Source organism: Astatotilapia calliptera, chromosome 17 (assembly GCF_900246225.1).
Source record: "Astatotilapia calliptera chromosome 17, fAstCal1.2, whole genome shotgun sequence".
Taxonomy (NCBI): Eukaryota; Metazoa; Chordata; class Actinopteri; order Cichliformes; family Cichlidae; genus Astatotilapia; species Astatotilapia calliptera.
In genome coordinates, this window is record NC_039318.1 from 31454227 (window position 1) to 31479987 (window position 25761).

Genomic DNA, 25761 nt, shown 5'->3' on the forward strand with positions numbered 1-25761 from the left:
TTGGAGAGAATGGTCTGAAGATGAGAGAAATGACTTGTTGGTGACAAAATTTAGAGCAGCATGCCCAGGCTCCTTTTAGTGGATAGGAAGGCAAAAGTAACTAATATAGCTCAAATAGCTGCTCAAATAAAGTATTCAGAAGAGCATTTCTAAGTGCACAACATAGCCAGCAGAGATTCTGCTGCAGCAGACGACCACACTGGGTCCCGCTCCTATCAGCTAAGAATAGAAAAATGAAGCTACAACTCACAAAGGTTCACCAGAAGATTGTGGAAGACCACAGATCCCGAAAACATTGCCTAGTGTGATAACTGTTTACTTCTGCTGCCCATTATCAGTGGTTTAGGCCACAGTGGTTGTATGATTGCATGGCATACCAAATAAGCATCCTTTAAACGTCACAACAAACCTGAGTATTTCTGCTGACCATGCCCATTCCTTTATGACCACAGGATAACGCGCCATGTCGCTAAAGTCATCTCAAACTGTGTTTTTATAAATATAATAATGAGCTCACTGGCCTCCACAGTCACCAGATCTTCATTCAGTAGAGCACTTTTGGGATGTGGTGGAAAGGAGATTTTAGGCAAACTGCAGTGACTGTATAATGATGTCATGTTAATATGGAACTAAATCACAGAGGAATGTGTCCAGCACCTTGTTGAATCTATGGCATGAAGAATTAAAGCAACAAAGGTCTTAACCCAGTATAAGCAAAGCAGCATAAGCAGTATGTGTGCCTACATACCCGCCAAGCTCTCTCCCTGTTTTCTCTACAAGCAGTGACTGTTATTAAGTTTTACTCAGGTTAAGAACAAAACACTTAGCAAGTACAGTGATGGGTAACTAAAACAGTGGCTAACAACATGTGGCTGTACTGCCATCTGTTGACTGAAAACACACATCACATTTCCACAAATCCTCCAAAAATAATTAAGTTGTGTCATTTGTTGGGACTCAGTTGGGACGCATTGAGAAAATTTCACAAGTACACAGTTGTCATTTGTTTGTTGCATTCGGTTTAATGGTTTTGCAGCTTGACACAAAAGAAGTTAGCGTACAGATCCAGGTGATATACAGTAGTAGATGTCAAAGCGATATGTCTTTCATTGTTAATAACTCCGAATAACAATTTAGAGTCATTGCGAAACCCACAGCTCCCCCACCAACATTCTGTCCCCATCGTTGGTAGCATTACTCCTGTTTCAATAAATAAATTTAAAAAAGAAGAAGAAAAAACGCTATTCACAAATAACTTACATAGTTTTCATAAACACTTTTTAAAAATAACCAAAAGCATTTCTTATTATATTTTTGTGTACATACTAATGACTGATTTAACAGAGAGATGGAGACTGTCTGTGTAAAAAGAAATCATAATTTTTCCAACAAAAAGAATTAATAGAAAATAACTTAAGAGACTGGAAAATCGCACTTTTCGCTTGACAAACAACTTAAACTTTCTTTTCCTTGTGCATTTATTTCTATCTACACAGTGTTTGGAGAATCATGTGCCTTGTCATATAATCCATTCAAGACATTTTAGATCTTGTCATATGATGGTATACAAATATGGTTGGTAATTGGTCTAGAAAAGCATTTGGATTAACAACAAATCTTATTTTTGAGAAACAATTTTCTTTTTCCAGTATTGTGTTACACCTGAACAAAAGCTAGAAGGATGCAGGATGTGGCATCTTAGTGAGCATCAATGTGAAGACTGTTTGATAATAAAGACTAGATCCTCAATATGGTCCGTGTATTTGCTTCCCAGAGTCTGTTATATACATGTTGCTTGAGGCAGGCTTAAATTTCCAGTCCCACAACGCACAGTGCCAGCAGCACCAAAGACACCAGGCTTAAGGTGGGCGTGATTGTGGATGCATGACCTGAGGAAGAAGAAGAAACAACATCAAACACACAAAAAAGTGATTGAAAAGTAGGTAAAATGGGTGAAGACTTTCATTTTTATTTAATGATTTTTCTGAGCTTTACCCAGAATCTTAATCCTCCTGATTGGGCCATCTCCTCCTTCATAACGGCCGCGCACCATCAGTTCATAATCTCCAACCTGAGGCATGGGGAAGTCCATGAAGTGCCAGCCAGTGATGTAGACCTTCCCATAGATGTAGCCTGACTTTCTGAACATGACCTGGCAGATGATGAGAAACATGGAAGGTCTTCAGCAATCCTGTTATCGCTATACGACAGACGTGAGAAACTTGTTTTAACTCTAATTAAAAGAGAAACACTTTACAAACCTTGTAGTACAGCGGGAAGGAAATATTACCGAACCAGTCGTACTGGATATGATCCCACCACACATACAGCCATTTCCCTGTCCAACTGATGTATCGCCACATCCTGGGAGGATCTGGTGGTGCTGTAAAGAGATCATTTATTGAGTCTCCAAATGCAGATTTGCTCCTTATTATAAATCTTATTATAGTTATGCTCTGTCTTACGTGGCCTCTTGGTGAACATCTCACACATTTCTCCAGGGGGTCCGAGGCCTGCTCCATTGTAGGCACGGACCTCGATGAGGTAGTGTGAATCTGGCAGCATATTTTCCAGCCTTGTCTGATTGACTGAGGCTGAGACAAAAATACGATTGGCACCTGGTTCCGGATCATCATATTTTCTCCAGTATCTGACCTAGATGACAGGATATGGGATTGTTATGGAATGGACCCCTGTTCAACTGATTGTTAATGCAACTATCTAATCTCTCTGCGGTTCTGTACCTGGTATCCCTCAATATACTGTTGTAGGCCTGTTCCAGTGTCAACCACTGGCAACCACCAAACCAGAGCTTCAGTGGAGGACACAGGCCTAGCGTAGATATCTGTTGGAGATTCTGTAGGTACTGAAGAAGATGGAGAAAAATGAAATTGAAAAAGGTGCTCATAGTTTCCACGGTAATAAAAACAGGAATGTGATCAAGCCCAAAGCAAAGGTCTTACCATCTCGTGGATAGTAGATGACCTTTGTGAGGGTGTAGGGTCCGTCTCCTTTCACATTAAATGACTTGATCTTCACCTGAAACTCTCGCACCTGGAAGTCTTCCTCAGTGGGGATGAAATAGGTGTCTCTGTGAACGTGTCGTCTTGTCTCAGGGTCCGAGATGGTCTCGTACCACCAGTCGTAAGCATCGTGAGGCTTAAACGCGACGATGTAGCCAAACTTCTTACCATAGAAGTACCAAGGCTCCACGGGCTAAAGGTCACAAGTTGAAACAGTTTCCAGTAAAATTCAACTGTTAAAATGGAACTTGCGAATGAGGAAGTCAAGCAGAGACACCTACTGTCCACGTGATGATTATCTCACCATTTCGACCTCCATAACCGGCCAGATTGGTGGGAGACACAACTGGTGCTGCGGGCAAGAAAATAGTTTATCATTAGTATTTTTAAAATAGCATATCTAACATATCACAACTTCAATTTCTTTTTTATCCTTACGAGCGTCCCAGGTTTTGATCTTGAGGGAGGGGATACTGGCCTCTCCAGAGCCATGCTCATTAGTAGCAATGATCCTAAACTGATATTCCATCCAAGGATACAAGTCTGTCACCTCTGCTTTCTCCATACTGCCATCAAGAACAGTTGGAGCTGAAGGACACAAGGAACATTTAAATGATGAAAATAATAATAATAAATATATCTATTATTTTTTAAGTAATTTATATCCAAAAGAATCACAGATCATACTCATTTGTTTCAGAGCCTAAAAATAGTAAAGGATGCTTTAGTTTATCATATCTGTGGCGTGAGTTGGCCCCCTGCTGGCAGCGAGCAGTACTCACAAGTGCTGGCATTCCTCCAGTCATCTTCATATAGAGCCCAGTAGTGTCTGGTCTGAATGGTATAGTAGAGAATAGGGCTATTATGCTCAGCTCCTTTAGTCCACCACAGCTTCACCCACGTGTCCGCAATCTCTTCCACCCGAATCACACCAGGAGGACCAGGAACACCTGGGGTTTGGGGATCAGATGAGGGAGGAGAATGAAAACACATGGAAAAATGAGTATAAGGGGGATAAAAATAATTCCAGTTTTTCTGTAGTCACTTATATTCAGCAGTGTTGCTTTGTTCTAGCACCTCAGAACAGACTTTAATGGCAAAAGATGTCATGCCTATTTGCTAGCATGGAAAAATATTGAGCTGGGGGTGGGTTCCCAAGTAGCTTGCAGATCTGCAGCAACACTAGGCAGGCTACAGCAGCTTACATAGCATACTTTTATATGAGATTTCCTCATTGGATCCATGAAAATGTTACAGCTTTGCCATCACTTGCTGATGTGGGCTGGCACTGAGAACTTTCCTTCATAGCTTTCTAAGACTATACTTGACTCTTTACATCTGTGTTCACCTCATGCTCAGACTGACCTACAATCTTGAGATCACAGTAGGCAGTGTCACTGTCCACAACAGTCTGAGCCGTGCAGGTGTAGCGACCTTCGTGCCAAATTTGAGCGTTCAATATTCTCAGGTCGCCAACACCATCTTCGTTCTAAATGACAGGAAACAACAGCATAATAGAAGGAAGGAAACCCAAAGGAGAAAAGGATAATGAGAAAAGTGGGTGAAGTATACAGAGGATCTTTAGTCTGCATCTTCGAAGAAGGTTTAACATAAATATGGCTGTAATAAATCACCAACCCTACCATGACACGTTCATATTGTTGCCACTCTGCATTAAAGTCGATGACTCTGAAGTCTATAGCCCAGATAAATGTGATGTCCAGCATGGGGTCGTATGAAGCTTGACACTTCAGAATCACCTCGTCACCAACTCTAACCTCAGTGTCCTCAGGTGCTACTGTGATGCTGGTAGCCTCTAAGCAAAAGAATATTATAGATACACTTAAAAATCATTCTAGATTGTGGGATCTTTACTCTGTTTAGATGCACACATATACATGCGCTGACCTGTGATGGTGAGATAGCCAGAGCTGTTGGCCTTTCCTCTGTCATTCTCCGCAAAGCAGGTGTAAACCCCTTCATCGTTTTTGGTGGCATTCAAGATCTCCAGACTCCCGTCAAACATGATTGAAATGCTGTGAATATGGACATAAGCAGTTAAGCTTCCTGATGTGCCTTTTTTCAACAAGCAAAAGAGTAAAGCTGAGGTATTAGGCTGACCGTGAGCTGTTGTAGAGGAGCTCTTTGCCCTTTGTCCAGGTGAATCGAGGTCTAGGAGCCGCTCTGGGTTTACACTCAATCACCACACGTCCGTCTTTAGCTCCGAGAAGCTGCTTCTTCACAGGGTTGAACTCGAATGTTGGCGCACAGGCTGGAGGGAGGTTAGAAGTGTCATTTTGTGTTTAATACCTGTCTTAAACCATAATATAGCAGTTCAGTTGTGCTTTTAAATGTCAAAATTCACTAAATCAGAGTACCGATGACTCGCAGCTCAGCGTTGGCGTATTTGATGCCCCAGTAGTTCTCAGCGATGCACTGATACATCCCGGAGTCAGCAAAAGTCAGGCTGGAAAACTTCAGCTCACCTTTACCATACTAGTAAAAACACAACCCAAACGTGTACTTGAGCCAAAGAAGACTTACACAAAGCAACTGTAAAGCCAAGCTGAGATATCATATTGCCCAGTTTCACACAACATGTCAAAGAGTTTTTACCATATATCCATCTTTATACCAGCGGATGAAAGGGAAGGGTTTCCCTGATGCCACACAGCGCATGGTGTGCTCTGAGCCAATGTCTTTCATCGTGTTATTGATGGTCTCTGCCCACTCCGGAGCAGCTGGAAAAATATAATGGGAATCACTATACATTACTGGATAACACAGACAGGCAAGTCACTGAGCTCTGACAAATGACTTACACTCCACATAGAGCCAGGCCTTGTGCCAGTCCTTTCCTTTAGTGTTGATGGCTTCACAGTCATAAAATCCCACATCTTCGTACTGTACATTAAACAGATGAAGCACGGCCCCCGATTCACTGATTTCATGATTAGCCGGGAGGTCTGTAGCATCAACCTTCCTCCATACAATATGTGGGATGGGACTGTGCAGAAAATACAGTTAGTTTGTTGATGTGATAGTAAAGCAAACTAACCAGAGGCTCTTCTTTGATGCAGTCCCTACAGATAAAGGTATACAAAAAATAAAAGTATTTTAAAAAGTATAAAAAAATGTCTTAGACCACCAGCCAGTTTAAATTAACAGAACTGTTCATTACCCAAATCATTTTTCTATTTCTGTAATAGGCAATCCAAGAATATTCACAAACTCTTTGTACAAAGTAATCTTAATGTAAAATATAATTGTTCTCAATAAATTTTCAATTTTACTGTTGTAAAAAAGCAAAAAAAGAAAAGACTCATTATTATTTTTGGATTAAGAAGCAAAATTACAGTTTTTTACTTGCATACTTGAACAGAAAAATTTGTTTTAATGAGATCTCCCTATTTTACGAGATGAGGAAATGAGGAAACATGGGAACCGTTTGGAATTAATCTGCATTCGTTTTACTTAAATCGCTTTGGAAAACACTATCTAATGTCTAAAGTCCTGGTTATGGTTAGGTTTAAGGTAGTGCTGTCAGCATTAATCTTGTTAAAATGACGTTAACACCATAACCGCATTAATGCAACAAATCTCCTTTAGTGAGTTAACGCGGATCTCCCCGCGTGTGGAGCTGGACTGCGCTAACGCATTAATGAGCTAACCGCGCTGATGCATCGACGCCGTGCTGACAGCACTAGTTTAGGAATAAAGTTAGGGTTAGGGCTGGAATACATGGCTGGGACGTGTATTACCCTGGGAGAGTCATTCTACTGGATTTTATCCATAACCCAGGCGTAGCATAAGAACGCAGAAGGAACACCTCAGGACTTGACAAAATCATCACTGTATTACACCTCGGGAGTGAGAACAGGCTGAATTTGAACATAAGAATGTGAATTGAGTTTGTAATTTGCCAATACAGTTTTTAGTTTTACACAGGTTTTTGACAGATCACTCGAATAGTTTTATTTTCTTGTTTTTATGACAGTTAGTCGAATAAATTGGTTAGGCACTGTACATGAATGCAAACTTAAGAATAATTTAAACGATATAACACAAGATATTCAAAAGATATAACGTTCCTATTTGGAACACGTAAGTATACAACCCCTTTAGTTACAGACTGTTTCCAGGTTTTCTTGAGTTTGAAACAGGACTATGGTTTTTAAATATGGATTTTGACTCAGTCATTTAACAATCCAAACATTTTTTTCTTTTTGAGCCATTCTTCTTTGCATTTTTCTGCATGTGATTGTATTTCTATTGAAAGTCCAGTTTCTGTAAATGACTTACAAATGACTGCAAAAAGTTGTTTTTACGTGGCATCTGCTCGCATTTATACCAATTAATTATCAGTAAAAGGGAATCAAATGTGTGCTCTTGTTACCTTGCCTAGTTTTTTAAAAAAAAGTCAACTATTTCCATTATTGTTTCCACATAAACTCTTTCCTATGGTATTTGAATGCATCAGTGTTATGCAATGCTTGCATGTGTACATGAATTATACTAAGAAAAACTTACTTTCCAAGAGCAAAGCATTCTAATGTAATATTAGAGGCCAGCATGGCAGTCGTATCTGGGAACTTCACCCTGATGTCTGCTGGGTATTTTCTCTCCTCACCTAAGAGAAAAGGCTTCATTATATATACAATAATAAAGCATGCAAAAATCCTTTTCCGGTATCGTTGCAGCACGGTGACTAACCATCGTCAGGGGGTAAGGGGATGAGAGGGATGAATTTGGAGAAAACACTCTTTCCTAAGACGGGACTAGAAACAAAGCAAGAGTAGTTTCCCGCATCCTGAGCTTCCACCTTGGCAATGTAGAGGTTCCCAGTCTTCTGGGAGACAAACCTACGACGGTCTGTGTTCAGGAACACTGGGAACTCATTGTAGATCCAGCGGTAGGTAACCTCCTCTGAAAGGGAACAGAAAGAGGGAGAGATGCATAGGCCACGTTTTCTTGTTTGCACCTCTGAAATCTACACACTGTTTGAATGATGAATTTTAGGTGTAATTCTTGAAGACATGTACATACGTGGCCAGGCTTTTGGAGGTACACACAACAGAACTGCTCCCTGTCCTTCTTTGACATAAACTGGCTCTCTCTCTTCATCAGGAAACTCACCCAGAACTACACAGAAAGTACACGGGGGTCAAAGTTCAGCCACTGCAAAACTGCTCAAAGGTGTGAATAAGCTTTAGTCATTAAGGAGCTCAATGAGTCAACACAGTGTTTGATAAGTATTATGATTCAAAGAGCATTCCCTCAAAGATGAAAACTTGCTGTGTTGCTTTCTAGATTTTAGTCTGTGTTGTCCTCTCTTCTGTAAATGGTACTTACATAGTGCCTTTCTACGTAGTTAAACGTTCAATTTGCTTTTCCTACAAGACTCTATCACGCAATCACACACACATTTGTACCGCTCTTGTACTGGTAGATTTACTGGTAGCTTTTATTTGTTCGATTGGTAGAAGACCCGTTCTACCACCTGAGCCTCAGCCTTAGTGATTTGGAACTGCCATACCTGGCTTAGGTTTTTTCCATTTGATCTCCACTTAGTCTTTATCTGTATGCCAGTCTGAGGACGTTACAGTTGAAATTAATACATAAATATCAACACTAAAATAATCTGGACCAGTCAAGGAACTCAATCGTCACAACCTTAATGAGTTGGAGATAATGTGAGCAGACACGCTGTCGAACCTGAAGCTAAAGCCAAGAACATATTCAGCTCAAGATGTCAACACTGAACTTAAGCAGGAATGCCGTGCTTGGTGGTATTCACTTTCAAATACATTTTTAACTTTATTTCTTTGACTTTTTGCTTTTAATTTAGTTCAGTTTCAGTTTAGTTTAAAAAGCAACTTTGGTCTTTATTAGTTTTTATTGTATGGAAGGCATACGTCAGAGGCAAGACTTAGGAAAGTCAATACAGTTAATAGAATAAAAACACACAACTTGACTCACATTCTTGTAGGCATCCAAAATGTCAATAAATATGACCATCAAAGCCTTAAAAGACAAGTTTTAATAACAACTCTTTACTAAATTAACAAACACAAAAACTAAGAATCTTTCCTGTATATTTTTTGAGTTAGTTTTATTTCGCTTTTTCAAATGTCTAGTTTAAAGTTTTATTTGAGTGACCTAAAATGTTTTGGTTTTTTTTACATATAATTTTAGTTTTTAGTTCAGTTTTAACTATATTAACATTATACTCACATCCAAACTTGACTCTGGCCTCTTTGCTGATAACGGTGCCGTAAATATTCCTGGCCACACAGACGTACGTCCCAGCATGTTTCTTCTGGATTGGATTGGTGATTACCAAATTCCCCCCCACCAGGCTGTAGTGTTCATCCGGCTGCTCCTTGAGCTTGATTTCCCAGTTATCCCGACGCCACCTAGCAGCAATTCAAATGTGACATCCTGTAATGTAATTTAATGTATTTCTTATTTAGGAAAACTATCATGCACCGGCTTGTAACCTGTATGTAGCTGGGGGGTTAGCACGTGCTCTGCAGTTCATGGAGATTCTCCCATCAGGTGAGTCTTCGATGTAAACCACATCCACAGGCTCCTCTTCAAATATGGGGCCGTAACCAGTAGCATCCTCTGATACAGAACAAATTAGTTAGTTCATACATATTAGATCAAAAATAATCCTGAATTAGCTCTTTTAGAGTCCTTTTATTATGACAAAACCAACTCACCACCATATATTCTGGGCTCACCAAACAAAACTGCCACTAGAAGAGTAGAAACATTAAACATTAAAGGCTGCACAATAATATCTTTTTTCCCCTCAACATCATTTTGAGAGAGCATGTGTTATTTTTAGGCATCATTAGTTTTCTTACCTGTGAGCGAAGGGAAGGAGGAGAGAGCCAGCAGCAATAAAGCAGTGGAAGCCATGGCAGTCAGCAGACTGACTCAGAGGGATGGAGGTGGATGGAGAGAAAAGTCGATGGACAGGACATGAACCGGGGAGGGCTGAAAGAGAGAGAGGAAGGAGAGCTTTTCCTTTAGGATCTATGTCATCATTTGTTTCATTATTCAGTGCAATTTATTTTATTTCTTCAAAACACTTATGTCACTCAAAACAGGCTAATGACACTACATGCTATTTACTGGACTTTGCAGACCAGAAGCAGTCAGTGCAGAGCAAGCTGGAATCCTCCCTGTGAATATAAATGATTCAGGATGTCAGTGACTCAGCAGTACAATGCAGTGTGAGCTGGGTGGGTGCACAACCACAAGAAAGTGCACCTGCACAAACACACATACCTGCACTGTCTGAGTGCATGCTCAAACACTGAAACCCCACAACTGCCTGCATATGAACAAAACACATTGTAGCTCAGCATTACTTAAGGGCTCCCGCAGTGCCATGAAACATGCTTACGCATCACTCCTACAGGATGAAATGACAGTACTGCTGCTGTGTGTTGGTGTGTGTGTTTGCAACAGCAGAAAACTATGTCAAACATGACAGTGTGAAAAACAGAAGGAATGACTCACAGAGGCATGGATATGTTAAGTATGACCTTGGATTGGTTAACAGGATGGGTTAAGCTGGAAATTGGATATCTCTGTGTAAAGTTTTAAAATCTCTTGTGGAGAACACATTTTATATCATTATCTCATAAAGAAATTGAGGAATCCCTTTATGATTGTCTGTTTTTCCCCTGTCTTGGCAGTGTTTGCTACTTTGCAGCTGTGCTGGGGACCAAGTGGCAACCAGTAAATGCAGTTCCAGGACTGGCCACTTGAGGCTGACTCCAAGAGCCAATTAGTTACCATAACCAGGGGTGCACATAAGTGGTCCGCAGGTGCACATTCGCACCAGATAAGAAGTTGCAACGCACGTTTGCGTACATATAAAAGGCACTGTTTTTGTCCGCTAGAGTGGGATTTTCACGGCATATTCTGCACCACATCTCTGTGCATTCATCATTTGTTTGAAGCCAGCTCACCTCCTGCAACCACTTTTCCGAGAATACGCGCTTCTTTTGCGGTTCGGACTCCTTCGGACATTTCTTTGGAAGTGGAGGAACACCAGAGTAATTGCTTAAAGTAGCTTATTTCTTCAACATCTTTAAGAGTTCTAAACAAATGTCTGTCCTCTTCCAGAAAATCTTATGTACGCAAATGTGCGTTGCAGCTTCTTATCTGGTGCGCGTCTTTTATTTTGACAGCGAATGTGCACCTGCGGACCACTTATGTGCACTCCTGACCATAACTCCCATTTTAAAATACTGTTATTTACAACAGAAATACACAGGTTTACAGCCCTGTGCAGATAGGTTCTTTTTTAGTATTAATGGGTAATTTATCTCTTCATAACAACTGTAGGGGTAGAGATTAATATAACCCATTTAAGGTTTACAGCTTTGCACATGCTAGCTATCTATTTGATCTCACCATCGCTAATTAGGGTCACTGAATTTCTATCAGTTATCTAAAAGATAATATATTCTGTTTTGTTCTTCCAATAAGTCTATTTTTTGTCATCAACTTTACCATTTTATTTGTGTGTTATTTAGCATTATTGTAGCACCCATTCAGTCTATGGATGCTCCTAGCTAAATAAGCTTACTCGCCCTCAATTGTTACCTTTAACTACGATCAATTCATGCTCCAAAAAAGCAAGATGGCAACAACAGTAAGTTAAAGTTAAGGTTTTAAATCAGCAAAGCCACATCTACAACCTAGTATATAGATAGAATTTGGTTTTAATAAGCAAACAAGCCATCTCAGAGGTCATTTTAGTTATACTGTTTTATGGAAGGCTGCTTTAGTTAGCACCCTTTGTGTAAGCCCACTGATAGCTAACTAAAGGCTTCTTCCCCTTTGTGATTTCAGTTTACTGTAAATATAGATGGAAATATGGAAAAAAATTTGCATAAGAATGACAACTAAAATCTTTAGTTGTATTTTAAGCAACTCTGTTATAAACTGTAAGCTGACCTTGTTGTTGCTTATATGACATTTACATTTCAGGTTTCAATATTTAACCTCCTAGGACCTTTCGTCCACATATGTGGACATCACATTTTGGGTTATTTAGACCAAAATACTCAATTCTGCTCTACAAGGGCCTGATATCCACTTACAAGGACATTATACTGCTACTGTTCTATCGAAATTTTAAATGAATATACTCATATGTGGCTCTCATTTTTCTTAAAAACCAAAATGAGATTAAAAAAAAAATCTGCTAATTGGTAAATGGCCTGTATTTATATAGCGCTTTTACTAGTCCCTAAGGACCCCAAAGCGCTTTACATATCCAGTCATCCACCCATTCACACACTGGTGATGGCAAGCTACATTGTAGCCACAGCCACCCTGGGGCACACTGACAGAGGCGAGGCTGCCGGACACTGGCGCCACCGGGCCCTCTGACCACCACCAGTAGGCAACGGGTGAAGTGTCTTGCCCAAGGACACAACGACTGAGACTGTCCAAGCCGGGGCTCGAACCGGCAACCTTCCGATTACAAGGCGAACGCCCAACTCTTGAGCCACGATCGCCCCCCGATCTTTGTTTTTACATTCATCAGGTCCCAATATGCCCAAATATGAAAGAGAAATTGAAAATGCATGCTGTGGAAGAGTTCGGGTCTCAGGAGGTTAAAAAAGGAATGAAGGAAAAGCCTGACTCTGTAATTGTGACGAATCTTGTGGGATTAGTGGGTGTAAATGCTACATTTTGGCAGCTTCTCATTTTTGTATTAGTGTTGCAAAGTGCACTGGTTCGGCACAGAATAGACAACTACTACAGCTATGTATGCAAGTTACTTCACTTTACATAGCCAAATACTATTTATAAATTTCCTTGAAGTCTCTGCTGACTTGTTGAGGATACAAGAGCTGCAGATTTCTCTTTTGTGTCTGCTGCTGGTTCAAAATGCATCGGAAATCTTTCAATTTGCTCTAAACCATCATCAACTCAGGCTTACAATGGATAATCTTCATACACTGTCACATGGAATGAGGCCGTATTAAACTGAACATATTAAACATTACATTTATATAGTTAAAGGCATATACTGTATGCACGAAAACTAAAATTAACATGCACTTCACTTTAGTAATGCAAACTTTAAAAGGCAAATTGAAGCTGAATGGTAAAAAAAATGTGGCAAAAAATAGACCTAGAAAGGGCCAAACAGCCATCATTCTCAGTTAGCAGCATCTGTCTCAAACAAGCAGAAAGAGGGAGTGAGAGAGCAGAGGCATACACCCAGTAGCTTATCCACATGCAGAGACTGCAGCAGTGACTTCTCAAAGGCCCTCATGATGACTCAGCACTAATGTCACCATAGCTGCACAGCTATGTGTCTGTGCATCTTGTCCTAAGATGAAAGTACACCTCTTGCATCTAGATATGGGTACACAGATCTGTACACAGGCTACATTGAAAGTGTGCAAACACATTCAGAAATCACTTTTATATATAGCACTTTCATACAGCTTTGCAGATTAAAGTTGCAATCTGTCATAATGGAAATTCTGATCAATTCATCTGAGTTTGTTTTCATGCGATTCCCAGCTGGCAATAATCCTACCACCATCCTCTTTGGACAGACCAGAAAAAAATTTAGGTCAGCACACGTATTAAGCCTCAAGTCTCTCTCGGGGGCTGACTGGATAACCATGTTTGCATGTGGCTTTTGTGGCTGCCAGAAATCACATTCATAGTAATGTTAGAATTCAGCAACAGGGCACTCGAGTAATGCTGCTTTAATCTTGAGTTTGCTGGGTTACTTATGCACGGGCATTTGGATCACAAGTGATGTAAATGACAGAATAAAGACACACGAGGCTGAATAAGGAATAATCTGAATCTTGCAGCCAAATCCATTTGGTGAAGGACTTTTCAGCATCTGAAAGGAGGCGTTACACTCGTCACATCTTTTACAATCTGTTAAATCCCAGCAGACAAGGGGAAAAGAGAGAAAGTGTAGGGGAGGGACACAATCCTGCGATGTGAGCAAACACATTTGAAGTTACCTTGGTTATACTGACTCCTACAGCTACTTCCATTTCTTTCACACTATGCAACAAATACACTGAACACTACAGTGCAGGCCGTTTGCGGCACTAATCTGGCTGACTGTTAAGTTCATATTCAAAGGGTATGCAGGATGTGGCTCTATAGCAATACACATTTAATTTAACAATAATTCAGAATTAATGTTTTAAGAGGATAGATGTTCCAGCGCATATATACAGCAGTTTGGGCCAATAAGGGAGTAGCCCTGTCTAATACTTTCCCAAGCAGATGCCATAATGGATCCACTGCACTCTGCGCCCTTGACGCATCCAGTATGAGACACTTTCACCTTGAGTCTCCTCCCTGCATCCACTGATGCACTTTTTTAAAAAGCATGTGCTGCAGTCGATTCACTCTGAACTAAACCTGCAGAGTGAAATGCAAAGCCAGACAGCGCTGACTTTGTCGCAGTCTTCAGTCTTTTAAAGTAACTGCGCAGTTCCTTACATCACTTCACCCCTATGACGATTGAGAGGCACCGGTAATTCACTGCTCTGCATTGCGGTACTCCAGAGCCGGTCCATTTCCACACTCCAGCTCTCAAAGCACCCCCGGTTTATTCTCACATCTCCGGACACGAAGAGACAATTGTGTCATGCACGCGCTCGTCTGCGGTGTCGTTCTTACCTTTTGAGGCGGAATGAGAAATTTCAGCGCACTGTCTTCATGGCACACCTGGACCCGAACCGCAACGTGCCACAGAGCCCACCCCGCCGGAGCGTCCCGTTCAGATGAACTTTTCTATTGGATGAGAGAGGCTGAGTGGCAGGTCATGGTTAGCGGGGAGGAGGCGGCTGCGATTGGCTTTCGAGAGAGGGAGGATGAGGATGGGAGGGATGCGAGCATCATGCTTGTGCGCATCCCAGACGAGGGAAATAAAGTCACAGTGGGGAAAAAAGATAATTGGTTAAGTCATAATAAGTATTAAAAATAAATCAATAAAATTAAAGGAGGAAATATATTAAGGCGAGTTATTGAATTGCTGTCATCTGATTGAAAATAAAGTACAAGTACAAGGGCAGGCTATAACTTGGCACTCCAACGCACTAAAGATTTCGCAGGAATCTGGAAATTTATTATAATACAAAGGGATTTGGGAAATTTGAAAAAAGACATAAAGGAAAGCTTCCTATAGCTGATGCGGCCATGTGCTGTGCATCTTAAATGACCTGCAGATTAATTATTAATGGTGGATTGCAGACCAGGCGAGGTACAAGGATTCCTTACAATACAATAAAATAAGTTGTGGTTCCAGGGTGGGGGCAAGATTTTATTTTATTTTATTTTTTTGCGGGGGGGTCATCCTAAACTTAGTAAACATAATTAATCCTACAGTTTTAGGTTTTGTTTTTTTACCTATCCTACAAGTTTTGTACTTTTTTTAAGTAAAAGTGCAAAACTATTAAAGTAAACTACTTAAAGTATCTCAAGTAAGTTCTTACTCTATGACTAGCTAATTTTACAATGAAAAGAAGTGATTTAGTTACACATTTTTGTTGATAATCTGTCTTTAATACAAATGTAGAAGTAGAAAGGAGCACAACAGAAAAACTGAAGTATATCAGATGTTTGTATCAGTACTGCAGTTACTGCACTTTTACACACTGAGGGTCCTCCAGACAGTCCTCCTCACAGGATTTACAGGATGAGACTTATGGGAGAAAATGATTTGACACTTAGAGTCCCCCGAGAGCAGCAGTGCCCAGCCTTCTACCGTTCTACCTTTAAAACCCGCCTTCCAGCCAAATGGCTGGTAGGCTTTTAGCTAGGCTTTAGCTTCAGCCAAGTGGAAGCTAAATTGGCTAGTCATTCATATGTAAATTAGGTTGTTACCTGAGAATTCTGGAGGGGAGTGGGGGTGTGTGAATGAGGGGGTGGGGGAGCTGCTAAAAGCTGTGAACTTCCTTTTGTGTTCGTCTTAATGCATTCTCAATCATCCAGGGAAATAAATCTCCAAAAGTCACCAACTTGGAGTGGTTAGTTTCCTGAGCCACAAGGAAACTTGGAGTGTTTCAGTTTGCCATCTTAGGGAGAAATCAACACACATGGGTGTAGGTCCTTTGTTGCTGAGATTTATTGATAAAAACAGTACAAAAACCCAACCATTTGTACACATATTTACAAATAATAATAAAAAGTGAGTGAGTACATTTCAACATTTTCAGCAATCACTCACAATCCTGGCACTGCCATGGTATCTGTAGTCTGCATTTACCACATGTGTATCTGTAGCAGTGAACACATCGCACAGTGGCATGATTGTTCTTGCATTTGTGTTTGACCTGACACATGGCTCTTTTTCCAGGGCTAGGTGTGGAGGGTTGTGTCCAAAGCAACTGTTCTTTTCTTGCCTTCTTGCCTTCTTGCCTTCTTCCCAGCTTCCCAACACTACCAAAAGGAAGCCAAACACTGTCACCCTTTACAACAAAACAAAGTGTGGCGTGGATGTGATGGACCAGATGGTTCGGGAGTACACTGTCTGCAGAGGAACACGGCGCTGGCCAGTTGCCGTGTTTTACAACATGATTGACTGCTACAGATACACATGTGGTAAATGCAGACTACAGATACCATGGCAGTGCCAGGATTGTGAGTGATTGCTGAAAATGTTGAAATGTACTCACTCACTTTTTATTATTATTTGTAAATATGTGTACAAATGGTTGGTTTTTTGTACTGTTTTATATTATATATATATATATATATATATATATATATATATATATATATATATATATATATATATATATATATATATATATATATATATATATATATATATATATATATATATAATACACACACACACACACACACACACACACACACACACACACACATATATATATAAATACAGAGACAATATAAATAAAATATACGAAGGGGATAAATAGAATAAATAGGAATAAAAATAAAAATACAAGTGAATTGCACATTTCAAGTATTGAGTCTATTGCACTGTTGACTATTTACAAAAGTATTGCACAAAAGGTATTGCACAGTGAGGTGAAGAGGCACTACAGCTTAGTTGTTCCCCCCTCCTTTGTCCTCCTGTTTCCCCTCCCTCTCCCCTCCAGGGAGGAGTTAAACAGTCTGATGGCGTGTGGGACAAAGGAGTTTTTAAGTCTGTTAGTTCTTGTCTTTGGGAGAAGCAACCTGTCACTGAACAGACTCTTCTGGTTGTTAATGGCCGTGTGCAGAGGATGTCTGGCATTGTTCATAATGTCCATCAGTTTCTTTAATGTCCTTTTCTCTGCCACTGTCACCAGAGTGTCCAGCTTCATGCCGACCACAGAGCTAGCCCTCCTGATCAGTTTCTCCAGCCTGGATGAGTCCTTCTTTGCTGTGCTGCTCTCCCAATGTGTGTTGATTTCTCCCTAAGATGGCAAACTGAAACACTCCAAGTTTCCTTGTGGCTCAGGAAACTAACCACTCCAAGTTGGTGACTTTTGGAGATTTATTTCCCTGGATGATTGAGAATGCATTAAGACGAACACAAAAGGAAGTTCACAGCTTTTAGCAGCTCTCCCACCCCCTCATTCACACCCCCCCACTCCCCTCCAGAATTCTCAGGTAACAACCTAATTTACATATGAATGACTAGCCAATTTAGCTTCCACTTGGCTGAAGCTAAAGCCTAGCTAAACACCTACCAGCCATTTGGCTGGAAGGCGAGTTTTAAAGGTAGAAAAGCCAAATGGCTGCTCTCGGGGGACTCTAAGTGTTGATCCACAGTGTGATTAAAGAATAACTAACACATTAGCCTAAATATAAATATGTTGTCTAGTCCACTGCATGCACTTACAGTGTTTAACAAATTTATCAGACCACCTGTCTTAAAAGCAAGAAAACACAAATATTTTTGATTACAAGTACAAGTGAATAACTGTAGTTTGGCATCATAATCAAACAATAATATAGTGTTTTACATTTTTTTTTTAAAATAAATAAAAGAGCACATTTGAAAAGCCATGGGTGATGACAATAATTATATTTTAGCATTAAAAATATAATTCAGATTAAAGCGCTTGCACATACTGGTGAATCAAAAATTATTCTGGTGATTAATAATACTGTCAATTTAGGCTGTGGGATAAACCTTACACTGGATGAAGGTCTAATAAAATTGTTAATGTGTGTTGTCATCATTTGTATACATTTTTTCAAATTTGGATTTCCAGTCTTTTTTGCCTTAATACTGTGTATGCCTATATGCTGGGTTTTGAATTTTGTAGTCATCTTCTCTGATAGCTGTCATATTTACACGGATTTCCTTTTCAATGGAAACCAGTGTTACAGAGGAATTTGAATAAAGCACACACACACACCACACATGCGGTGCCCCAGATGTATGTTAATCTTGTGAGGATTAACTTTCAGTTGTTAATCTCTGCTGGTCATTAGCTGGAGAAAAGACAAATCATGCACTAGGTGGCGCCACACACACGCACATACACACTTTATGTTTTACCCCTTGTACAAAGTCAAAGAAAAACATACGAGTTGTGGAATCCTGAAACCAACATTTATTTCATTTTTTTAAACTTCATTTAAAATACAAAATATTTTGCAATATTATATCGTAGAGTAAACCATTTTGACAGCCTTTCATGCTTCCCGTGTAGCGTTAACATTAACCAGAATGTCATATCATATACTGTGTAGCCTACTGTATGTTAACCAGTAACTAGAACATCATTTCTGGTGTATTCACACTCCAATTTGCCAGTTCGGTTATAAATCCATGCTGACCATATTTCCATATGCTCCCAATTAATATTAATTGTGGGGTTTTTTGTCTTCTTTTTGGATGCACACGCTTTAAAAGGATATCATTTTTAACTGATGTCTAGTTTAGGACAATAGTTCTTGTGCAAGCTACATCCACCCACACGGTATTGTCCCAAAATAGATGCATGTGTTTATTTTAAATGATATAGCCTATTTAACTGTGTGCCTTTTTTTTTTAAATTTATTTGTAAAAAATACAGAAAATGTGCATGAACTGTCTAAAACAGAAACAATACAGGTGTCACAAGAGCTCAGTCACAAGTTAAATAATCTCCTTTGATACCTGATCGGCTAAACATTTGCAAAGTCACCTGACGGGTTAAAATATAAAATAACTTCACACCAAATGAAAAAGAATGATAACTGTAAATAGTCCCATCTCACACTGAACTGACTGAGGTCTAGCTCTCACCTTCGACCTCAACGTGCTCAATTCAAAGTATTATTTACAAAAATGCAACAGAAATATCTACACGTGGAAAGCTGACACGTTGCAACCTAAAAACTTGATGCAAGTTATGATAAACCCAACACATGGAAATGTTCTCTGAAAAAGAAAAGGAAAGGAAAGAAAGTTTTGCATGTCCTGTTGAGAGTGGGAGCAGACTGCTTGACGCACATTGGAATTATAGACTGGTACCAATGGAAACAGAAAGCAACGGCATACATTGGGCACGCTGTAACGCGGTAGCATGCATGTGGTGCACACGCTCACTCTCGTGCACCCGGACATTCACACTTAAGCTTCATTCATTTTACAGTAATATAAAACTCACTGCGCTCAGACTGAGACGACATACAGCATAAGGGTTGAATGCATAAACCGAAGTCACCAGTGTGTTTTACCATTTGGAGTGAAACAAGCAATATTTTCACATGAACAGATACACCTGTTTTCACATTCAGTATCATTTTTATGACCGCGTCGTTTCTAAGCGCTACCAGCAAATGTAAGTCTATTCCAGATGTTGAGTCTGGTTCCCACTGGCGGTTACCTGGTGAGAAGGTTGGCAGTTGTTTAGTGCTCCCAACAGGTTGGGAGAAGTTTGAAATGTACACATGACACATTTTTCCCATTTTATTATCGAGTGTTCATAGCTGGATGGTATGATTATATGATGCGTATACACTGTGAGCTGATGGTAGCTGGATAATATGATTGTCAACAAGGGCATAGCAATCTATAGGTGGAAGCGATCCCTCACAACAAACGCCACTGTGTAACATCAAAATTGTTCAAATCAAGTCACGTTTATAGCACTGTGTAGGAACCCTGGACTCCAAAATGAAAGAGGCTATTTTTTTAAATAACTAGCCCACATACAATATTTAGTGGCATTACAGCTGATAAAATGGTCTTAGTTTTAATGTTCCCCTATGAACAACTTTATTATCAGCGAAATCCTGAAGCGCATTTTTTTGCGGTGTTGAACACTCGCGTAGCTTTTAAAGCTGTTATTAAGGTAAGGTCGGGTGGTATTCTGAATGCATCGCAGCTGTAGACTTCTTGAACTGCTCTGAGCTCTGGTCTGTCTCATGTATGTAACTATGAATCAGGTTGCCGTTCACTACAAAGGCACTAGAAACCGTGCTGAGAGCTTCTCAATCATTAACATCCAAACATCCAGACACCGCTGCACCATCTCTCAGTGAACCTTTCTCTAAATGCGACATATTTGCAGCACAGTACGCACAGCACATATGCAAGAAGGAATGCTATTGGAAGCAGTGCTGGGGTAGCGGTTAGCTCTGTCCACGTAAAACAGAGGCCTGCGCAGGGGCCACAACTCGAGGTGGAAGCACCTGGCAATGACACTGGATCAATCACCACTTAAGAGATCAGTGAGAAGAAGCGCAGGCTTGGGAAAAACACAAAAGACTGCAAAAAAGAAAAGAATGGGAGGCCGACTGCAGTTAAGTGTGGGAGGTCTGGCTAGCTGGCTGGTGTGATAAGTGGCTGAAAGCTGAGCTTATCTAATGTCTAGCCAGGTTTTTAATGACCGCAAATAGACATACCTGTCCTTAAAATATAGCTTTCTTCTTCTTCTACCACATATGTACAAAAAAGGTCAAAAACCTATGCTAGCTTCTACTTGGAGTCACACATTTCACAGCAGTCTCTGCAAAGACACTGCTGTCTTTTTTTCCCTCTATATATCATACGTGATTTGACACTTTCTGACTGATAAAAAAAAGGAAACAATAAAAGACATACCCAGCTGCTTGTAGGCGTGCATGGTATACAGTTTCAACACGCAGCTTACCTCTGCAACAACTGACACGAGTGTGGTAAAACGCTTATTAGGATCACAATTTACTCCATGCACATGTTTATGAATGGGATTGGATGCATTTTTTTTTGCCTGCCTTCTGGTTATGTACTGTAGCTTGATAAAATATATCTTTTTTGATATTTCATATCTTGTATATTTTGCAAAGGATATCAAATGGCACTAACACACTTAAAAGATTCGTGCTCAGTCTGAGTGGTAAAAACCCCTTCGGGTACATTCCTTTTGCTTTTCTGTATTGTTTGCTCTCTCCTTCCCTCATTTCACACCTTCTTTCAATGGTTATGGGTGATGTGGAGCCGGTCTTTGCCATGTTGAGTGCGTCTTGATGAGTGGAGGTCACAGTGTGACCGGGGCTGGCAGGTGTGGGGATGAGGTCGTGTCAGCAGTCTTGGTGACAGTTAGCCATGGCCACCGGAGTGAGAACCACCAAGGGGTTAAGGTAGGTGTCCACAACAACTGTCACCTTAGCAGCTGTCACCACAGAGATGGTCACATTTGCCAGGGTGACAAGGGAGTGGCTGAAGCAAGCGTTGCAGCCAGGCTGTGGCCCTTTGTTAGACAAATGAATTCATGGCGTTGACAGGCGACGGGGCCTCCGAGCTCTCGTTGCCTTCATGCGTGTCTTTTTCTTTCTTGCCGCTGTACTGGCCGATGAAGGAGCCGTCCTCGTTGAACTGCCCGTCCCCACCTTCACCATAATCCACCAGACTGTCGTCGCTCTCGTCACGCCGCACCGTCCCATTGGACGGCGTCCGGCTACCCTTCAGCGGCTTGTGGTCCTCAGTGTCACTGTAAGGAGTAGGAAGATGGCTGAGAAAGAACTCGTGCAGCTTGCAGAACGTCTTCTGCACTTCTCATAACCTTTTAGAAAGAAAACAGGCTCTTCAAGCACATAAGCAGTCTGGCTTTTCCACTGCACAAGCATAGCTTACCACAGTGACAATATCACTGCAACTTTATGCCATCTTTGGTACACATTTTGATGAAGCTCACTTCAAGTGTGCAAATACATCCACAAGTGATTACTTTTTTAAACTAAAAACTTAAAATGAGCAAAATCATGGGGTAAGTGATACATTACACGTTGTGGTACTGTTATTGTACAGTGGAGCAGCTCAGTTAAATATCATTTAGGGTGTTAGTGCTGTGGTGGTTCAAGTCCGGGTGCAGCGCTGCAAGAGGAGTTTGCAAATACGTGCCGTTCAAGTCCTTTGCAATGTACCTGCATCCGAATGCAATTTCTGAAACGCTTTCAGTCAATATGCTTTCGCTTTACATGCAGGAATCCAAAATGCAAACAGCATCATTTAAACCATTTTGTCACGCTCCACCTGTATTAACACATTGAGTTTTATTCAATACTATGGCAGCTACAGTGAGGATCATACAAGTACTTTAGCACTTAATGGAGATATTAAAGACATTATCATTATTAAAACAATAAAATGAAGGGAGCTAGAAGCAGTTAAAGCAGTAATATTAAATGGTAAATCTGGAGTGTTAATGCTGGTACTATAATGAGCATCATGACACAGTAGTCTCTGCCTTCATTTTCTCTTTAATCAGAAACTCAAGGAGGTTTTATAGGTTGCTTGAATTGCATGCTGCTTTTATCGCATCTTGTCTTACCTCTCCATCGACCTAAACCCCTCCCCCCGAAAAACAAAACAGAAAGATAAAAGTGGAAGGACACATGAAAAGCAATTCATGAGCCACGGTGAGTGTCTATTTTTTGTGAGCTTTTTTTGGAAACAGACAGCGCTTTCAGCTCTCCTAGTCGAAGCATGCAAGATCTCATTTGTTTTAAGAGCAGTTAGTATACAATTTAAGAGGTCAGAGATGAAACAACTTGTTAAAATTTACATATTGTATAATATGAAAAAGCTTCTTTTATATTAGATGGGCAATGTGCAGGTGAGTTGGTAAATGTAAGAGTCAAAGCAGAGTAGTTTGGATATCGCCTTGCCTCTGTGGAGTGTTTGGTAATCGAGTCTGGAGTGGGGAGTGTTTCTGCAGCCTGGTAAAATGTTCTACATATACAAACAGCCCAGTCAGGACACAATGGACCAACACAAAGAGAACGCTCATACACTGCTCTGGTCCTATTTTAACCATGCTTCTCTGACTGAAGAACGTCTCTCACCTGTACTCTCCAAATGTCCCATCATCCTCCTTCATGGGTTGGATCTCTGGGTCTTGGTGAGCGTCTTCTTTTTCTTTCACTGTCAGTTTCAACAGCAATTAATTTAAATTTCTGCGCATTCCCGACTACAGGCTTGGACTCATAATGCACACAGATAATGTGTGGTTTACCTGGATATTTGCCACCCTTGTTTCTCTTGATGAAACACACTATTAGAAGCACCAAGATGAGGAGAGCGATGGCACACATCAGTCCAATAAACCAGCCCTGGGTAGCGATGTCTACCTGCCGGCTGGCTACAGCTGGAGAAAGAAAGAAAGAGGAAAGAAAGAAAGAAAAACGGGTGGGGAGAAGTTCACAGAAATAAGATAAACATTAAGTGTCAGCTCAAAATGTACTTCTAGGCTCCTATAACAGTGAAACTGTCCTCTTCATGCTGAGCAACACTGAGATTAACAGAAGCTGTAAACACAGGATGGAACTGTGAAATGGGTTAATATGACGATTTATATGGAGGACCAAAACAGCCAAAATTTTAAAAAAAAGAATTGGGGAATAAATAAATGACTTTAAATAAATTATTATGACGCTTATGGTGATGTTCAATAAGGAAGATCTGTAATCACTACTGCTGTCAGTGCTCAAACTGCTAGCCTATTCTTTATATCACTTCCACTTTCCTACGGTGTCAAACTGACAACGCTGACATCATTACTCTAGTCCAATCATTTTCTTTCCCCACCCCACAGAACAGAGCCAATTGGCCTCTATTTTGCATACTTAAAATCTCAGCACTTTTCTTTCAATCTGCTTTCGTGCAATCCGTCTCATCCAAGCCTTCATCTTCATCTTCATCACCACCAGCATTTACACTACGGTGGGTCTTGTCCTAATTCTTATCACCGCTGAGATTCTGTCCTGCTATGACAGGTTATCAGAGTCTAATCACCAAGTAGCTTAATTGAATTCTGTATCTCAGTAAATCACATTCAGTTCTTCCAAATGATCTCTCCTTATCAAAATTGTCTTTAATGCATGAAAAAGAATGCAAAACAAAAATGCACACAATATTAATGCATTGATACATGCTCTTGCAACAATATTGTTTGGTCTGTGATGTTTTTTTCTGTTGCTGGGTGGTTGTCAGACAGCGTGACCATATAATCCACAAGCAGAGACCTTGTGGATCACAGTAAGATGTGTTTACTTCTGTATGTATTTACTTTTCTATAAATTTCCTGCTTCTGTCTACTTTCAATTGTATTAATTTCATATATACTTACCTTTCCATTTTCCTATTTATTTAGCCAGACTAAATTATTTCTGTTTTTCGATTACATTGTTGTTTTAGTATTGAAACTAGGTTGCTGTCGTTGTGTGCAAAGTGTGCACCGTAGAAGTCTAATTTTTTATGTTTCCAGATTACTGGAAAAATGAGGTGTTCAGTTAAACTGGATAAGTCGAAGAAGCTAAAAGTGCCTGAAAAAGGGCAAAGAAATATGGGTGTGGGGGGTATTATTTTGTTTTACAGAGTCACGTGTTTCTGTCTTTGTTAATTTTTTATTTCAGCAGTTCTGATCCTCAATGCATGTAGGCACTAACACAACAAAATTAAAAGAGTAATAATGGTAATAATGGGTAATAATGGGCATTGCGGTGGCGACTTTAAATGACATGCATTAGACCAGAGGCTACTGATGGCAACTTCTGACATGCTTGTACGCTAACTAACTACCGTACATTCATGTCTGAGTGTAACAAACTAAATCTGATGATGAAGGAAAAAAAAAGATGAAGCAGGCACTGAAAACAAAAACCATCTATGTCGAGGCATGCTGCCTCACCTGGCACCGTAACCAACATTTCGTCTGTGCTGTGGACTGTCGGGTCGGCTGCATCTTTAGCTATCACTTTCACCCTATAGGAAGTTCCCGGCTTTAAACCTTTTATTGTATGTGAGTGTGAACCGTTTGCAAACTCCTTTTTCCACTCCTCTTTACCTGGAATCGAGGCAGTGGAAAGGAATTAGATTCAGGAATCTGATACTGGGATAAATGCTAATTTTGAAAAATCAGATCTAGTCAGTTGTAAGCAAGTCAAGACATGCACTGATGCTTTGAAATACAAGAGAAAGCCTTACTGTTCTCAACAATATACTCCACATATACATTCTTATGGTGTCCAAAGTATTCCCAACTGATCACTGCACTGTCCTCTGATACAGAAGTGTTAACTGTGCCAAAAGCACGACCCACAGGAGGCGCTGGGCACCGAAGAGAGAGAGAAAATGTGTTTTTTGCTAATATAAAACATAAAAAGTACACATTTTTTGAAGACACCTACATTTTCAACTTACTAAATTACATTAATCTAGAATAAATCCAGTAAAACAAGTAAAATTATATCAATGTTTACATCTATGAACATCTCCAGAACA

At 40.3% G+C, this 25761-nt stretch overlaps 2 protein-coding genes across 15 annotated transcripts in view; both read right to left on the reverse strand.

Annotated features, from left to right (window-relative positions):
- Positions 1-999: 999 nt before the first annotated feature.
- Positions 1000-14851, reverse strand: cntn1b (contactin 1b). Its single transcript, XM_026147829.1, has 24 exons — positions 14724-14851; positions 9896-10028; positions 9749-9784; positions 9524-9650; positions 9258-9439; positions 8070-8165; positions 7737-7949; positions 7554-7653; positions 5846-6030; positions 5640-5764; positions 5402-5519; positions 5145-5295; positions 4932-5059; positions 4667-4839; positions 4389-4512; positions 3806-3973; positions 3462-3611; positions 3305-3375; positions 2964-3216; positions 2745-2866; positions 2466-2655; positions 2262-2383; positions 1996-2152; positions 1000-1889 (listed from the first exon to the last, which is right to left on the reverse strand). The coding sequence occupies exons 2-24, from the start codon at positions 9948-9950 to the stop codon at positions 1807-1809; spliced, it is 3129 nt and encodes a 1042-aa protein (XP_026003614.1). The 5' UTR covers positions 9951-10028; positions 14724-14851; the 3' UTR covers positions 1000-1806.
- A 3779-nt stretch (positions 14852-18630) lies between these two features.
- Positions 18631-25761, reverse strand: part of nrcama (neuronal cell adhesion molecule a) — a 64410-nt gene continuing 57279 nt past the window's right edge. For 7 of the 14 annotated variants that reach the window (XM_026146400.1, XM_026146408.1, XM_026146404.1 and 4 more), the window contains 6 exons: positions 25465-25587; positions 25169-25324; positions 23495-23626; positions 23325-23403; positions 22811-22822; positions 18631-21970 (listed from right to left, as the gene is read on the reverse strand). In XM_026146400.1, coding sequence (XP_026002185.1) covers positions 21736-21970; positions 22811-22822; positions 23325-23403; positions 23495-23626; positions 25169-25324; positions 25465-25587 — 737 coding nt within the window. In that variant the 3' untranslated portion in view covers positions 18631-21735. Of the gene's footprint in view, positions 21971-22810; positions 23212-23324; positions 23404-23494; positions 23627-25168; positions 25325-25464; positions 25588-25761 lie in introns of those variants that run through there. The other 7 variants (XM_026146411.1, XM_026146412.1, XM_026146410.1 and 4 more) reach the window with 4 other exon arrangements.

What these genes read in the sequence shown, in the direction of transcription:
- cntn1b (XM_026147829.1), bottom strand. Translation starts at nt 9,950, where the DNA reads ATGGCTTCCACTGCTTTATTGCTGCTGGCTCTCTCCTCCTTCCCTTCG. An exon ending in CCCCTTACCCCCTGACGATG is followed by an intron (nt 7,654 to 7,736) that starts GTTAGTCACCGT and finishes CTTTTCTCTTAG; the next exon opens with GTGAGGAGAGAAAATACCCA. An exon ending in GGTATAAAGATGGATATATG is followed by an intron (nt 5,520 to 5,639) that starts GTAAAAACTCTT and finishes TGTTTTTACTAG; the next exon opens with TATGGTAAAGGTGAGCTGAA.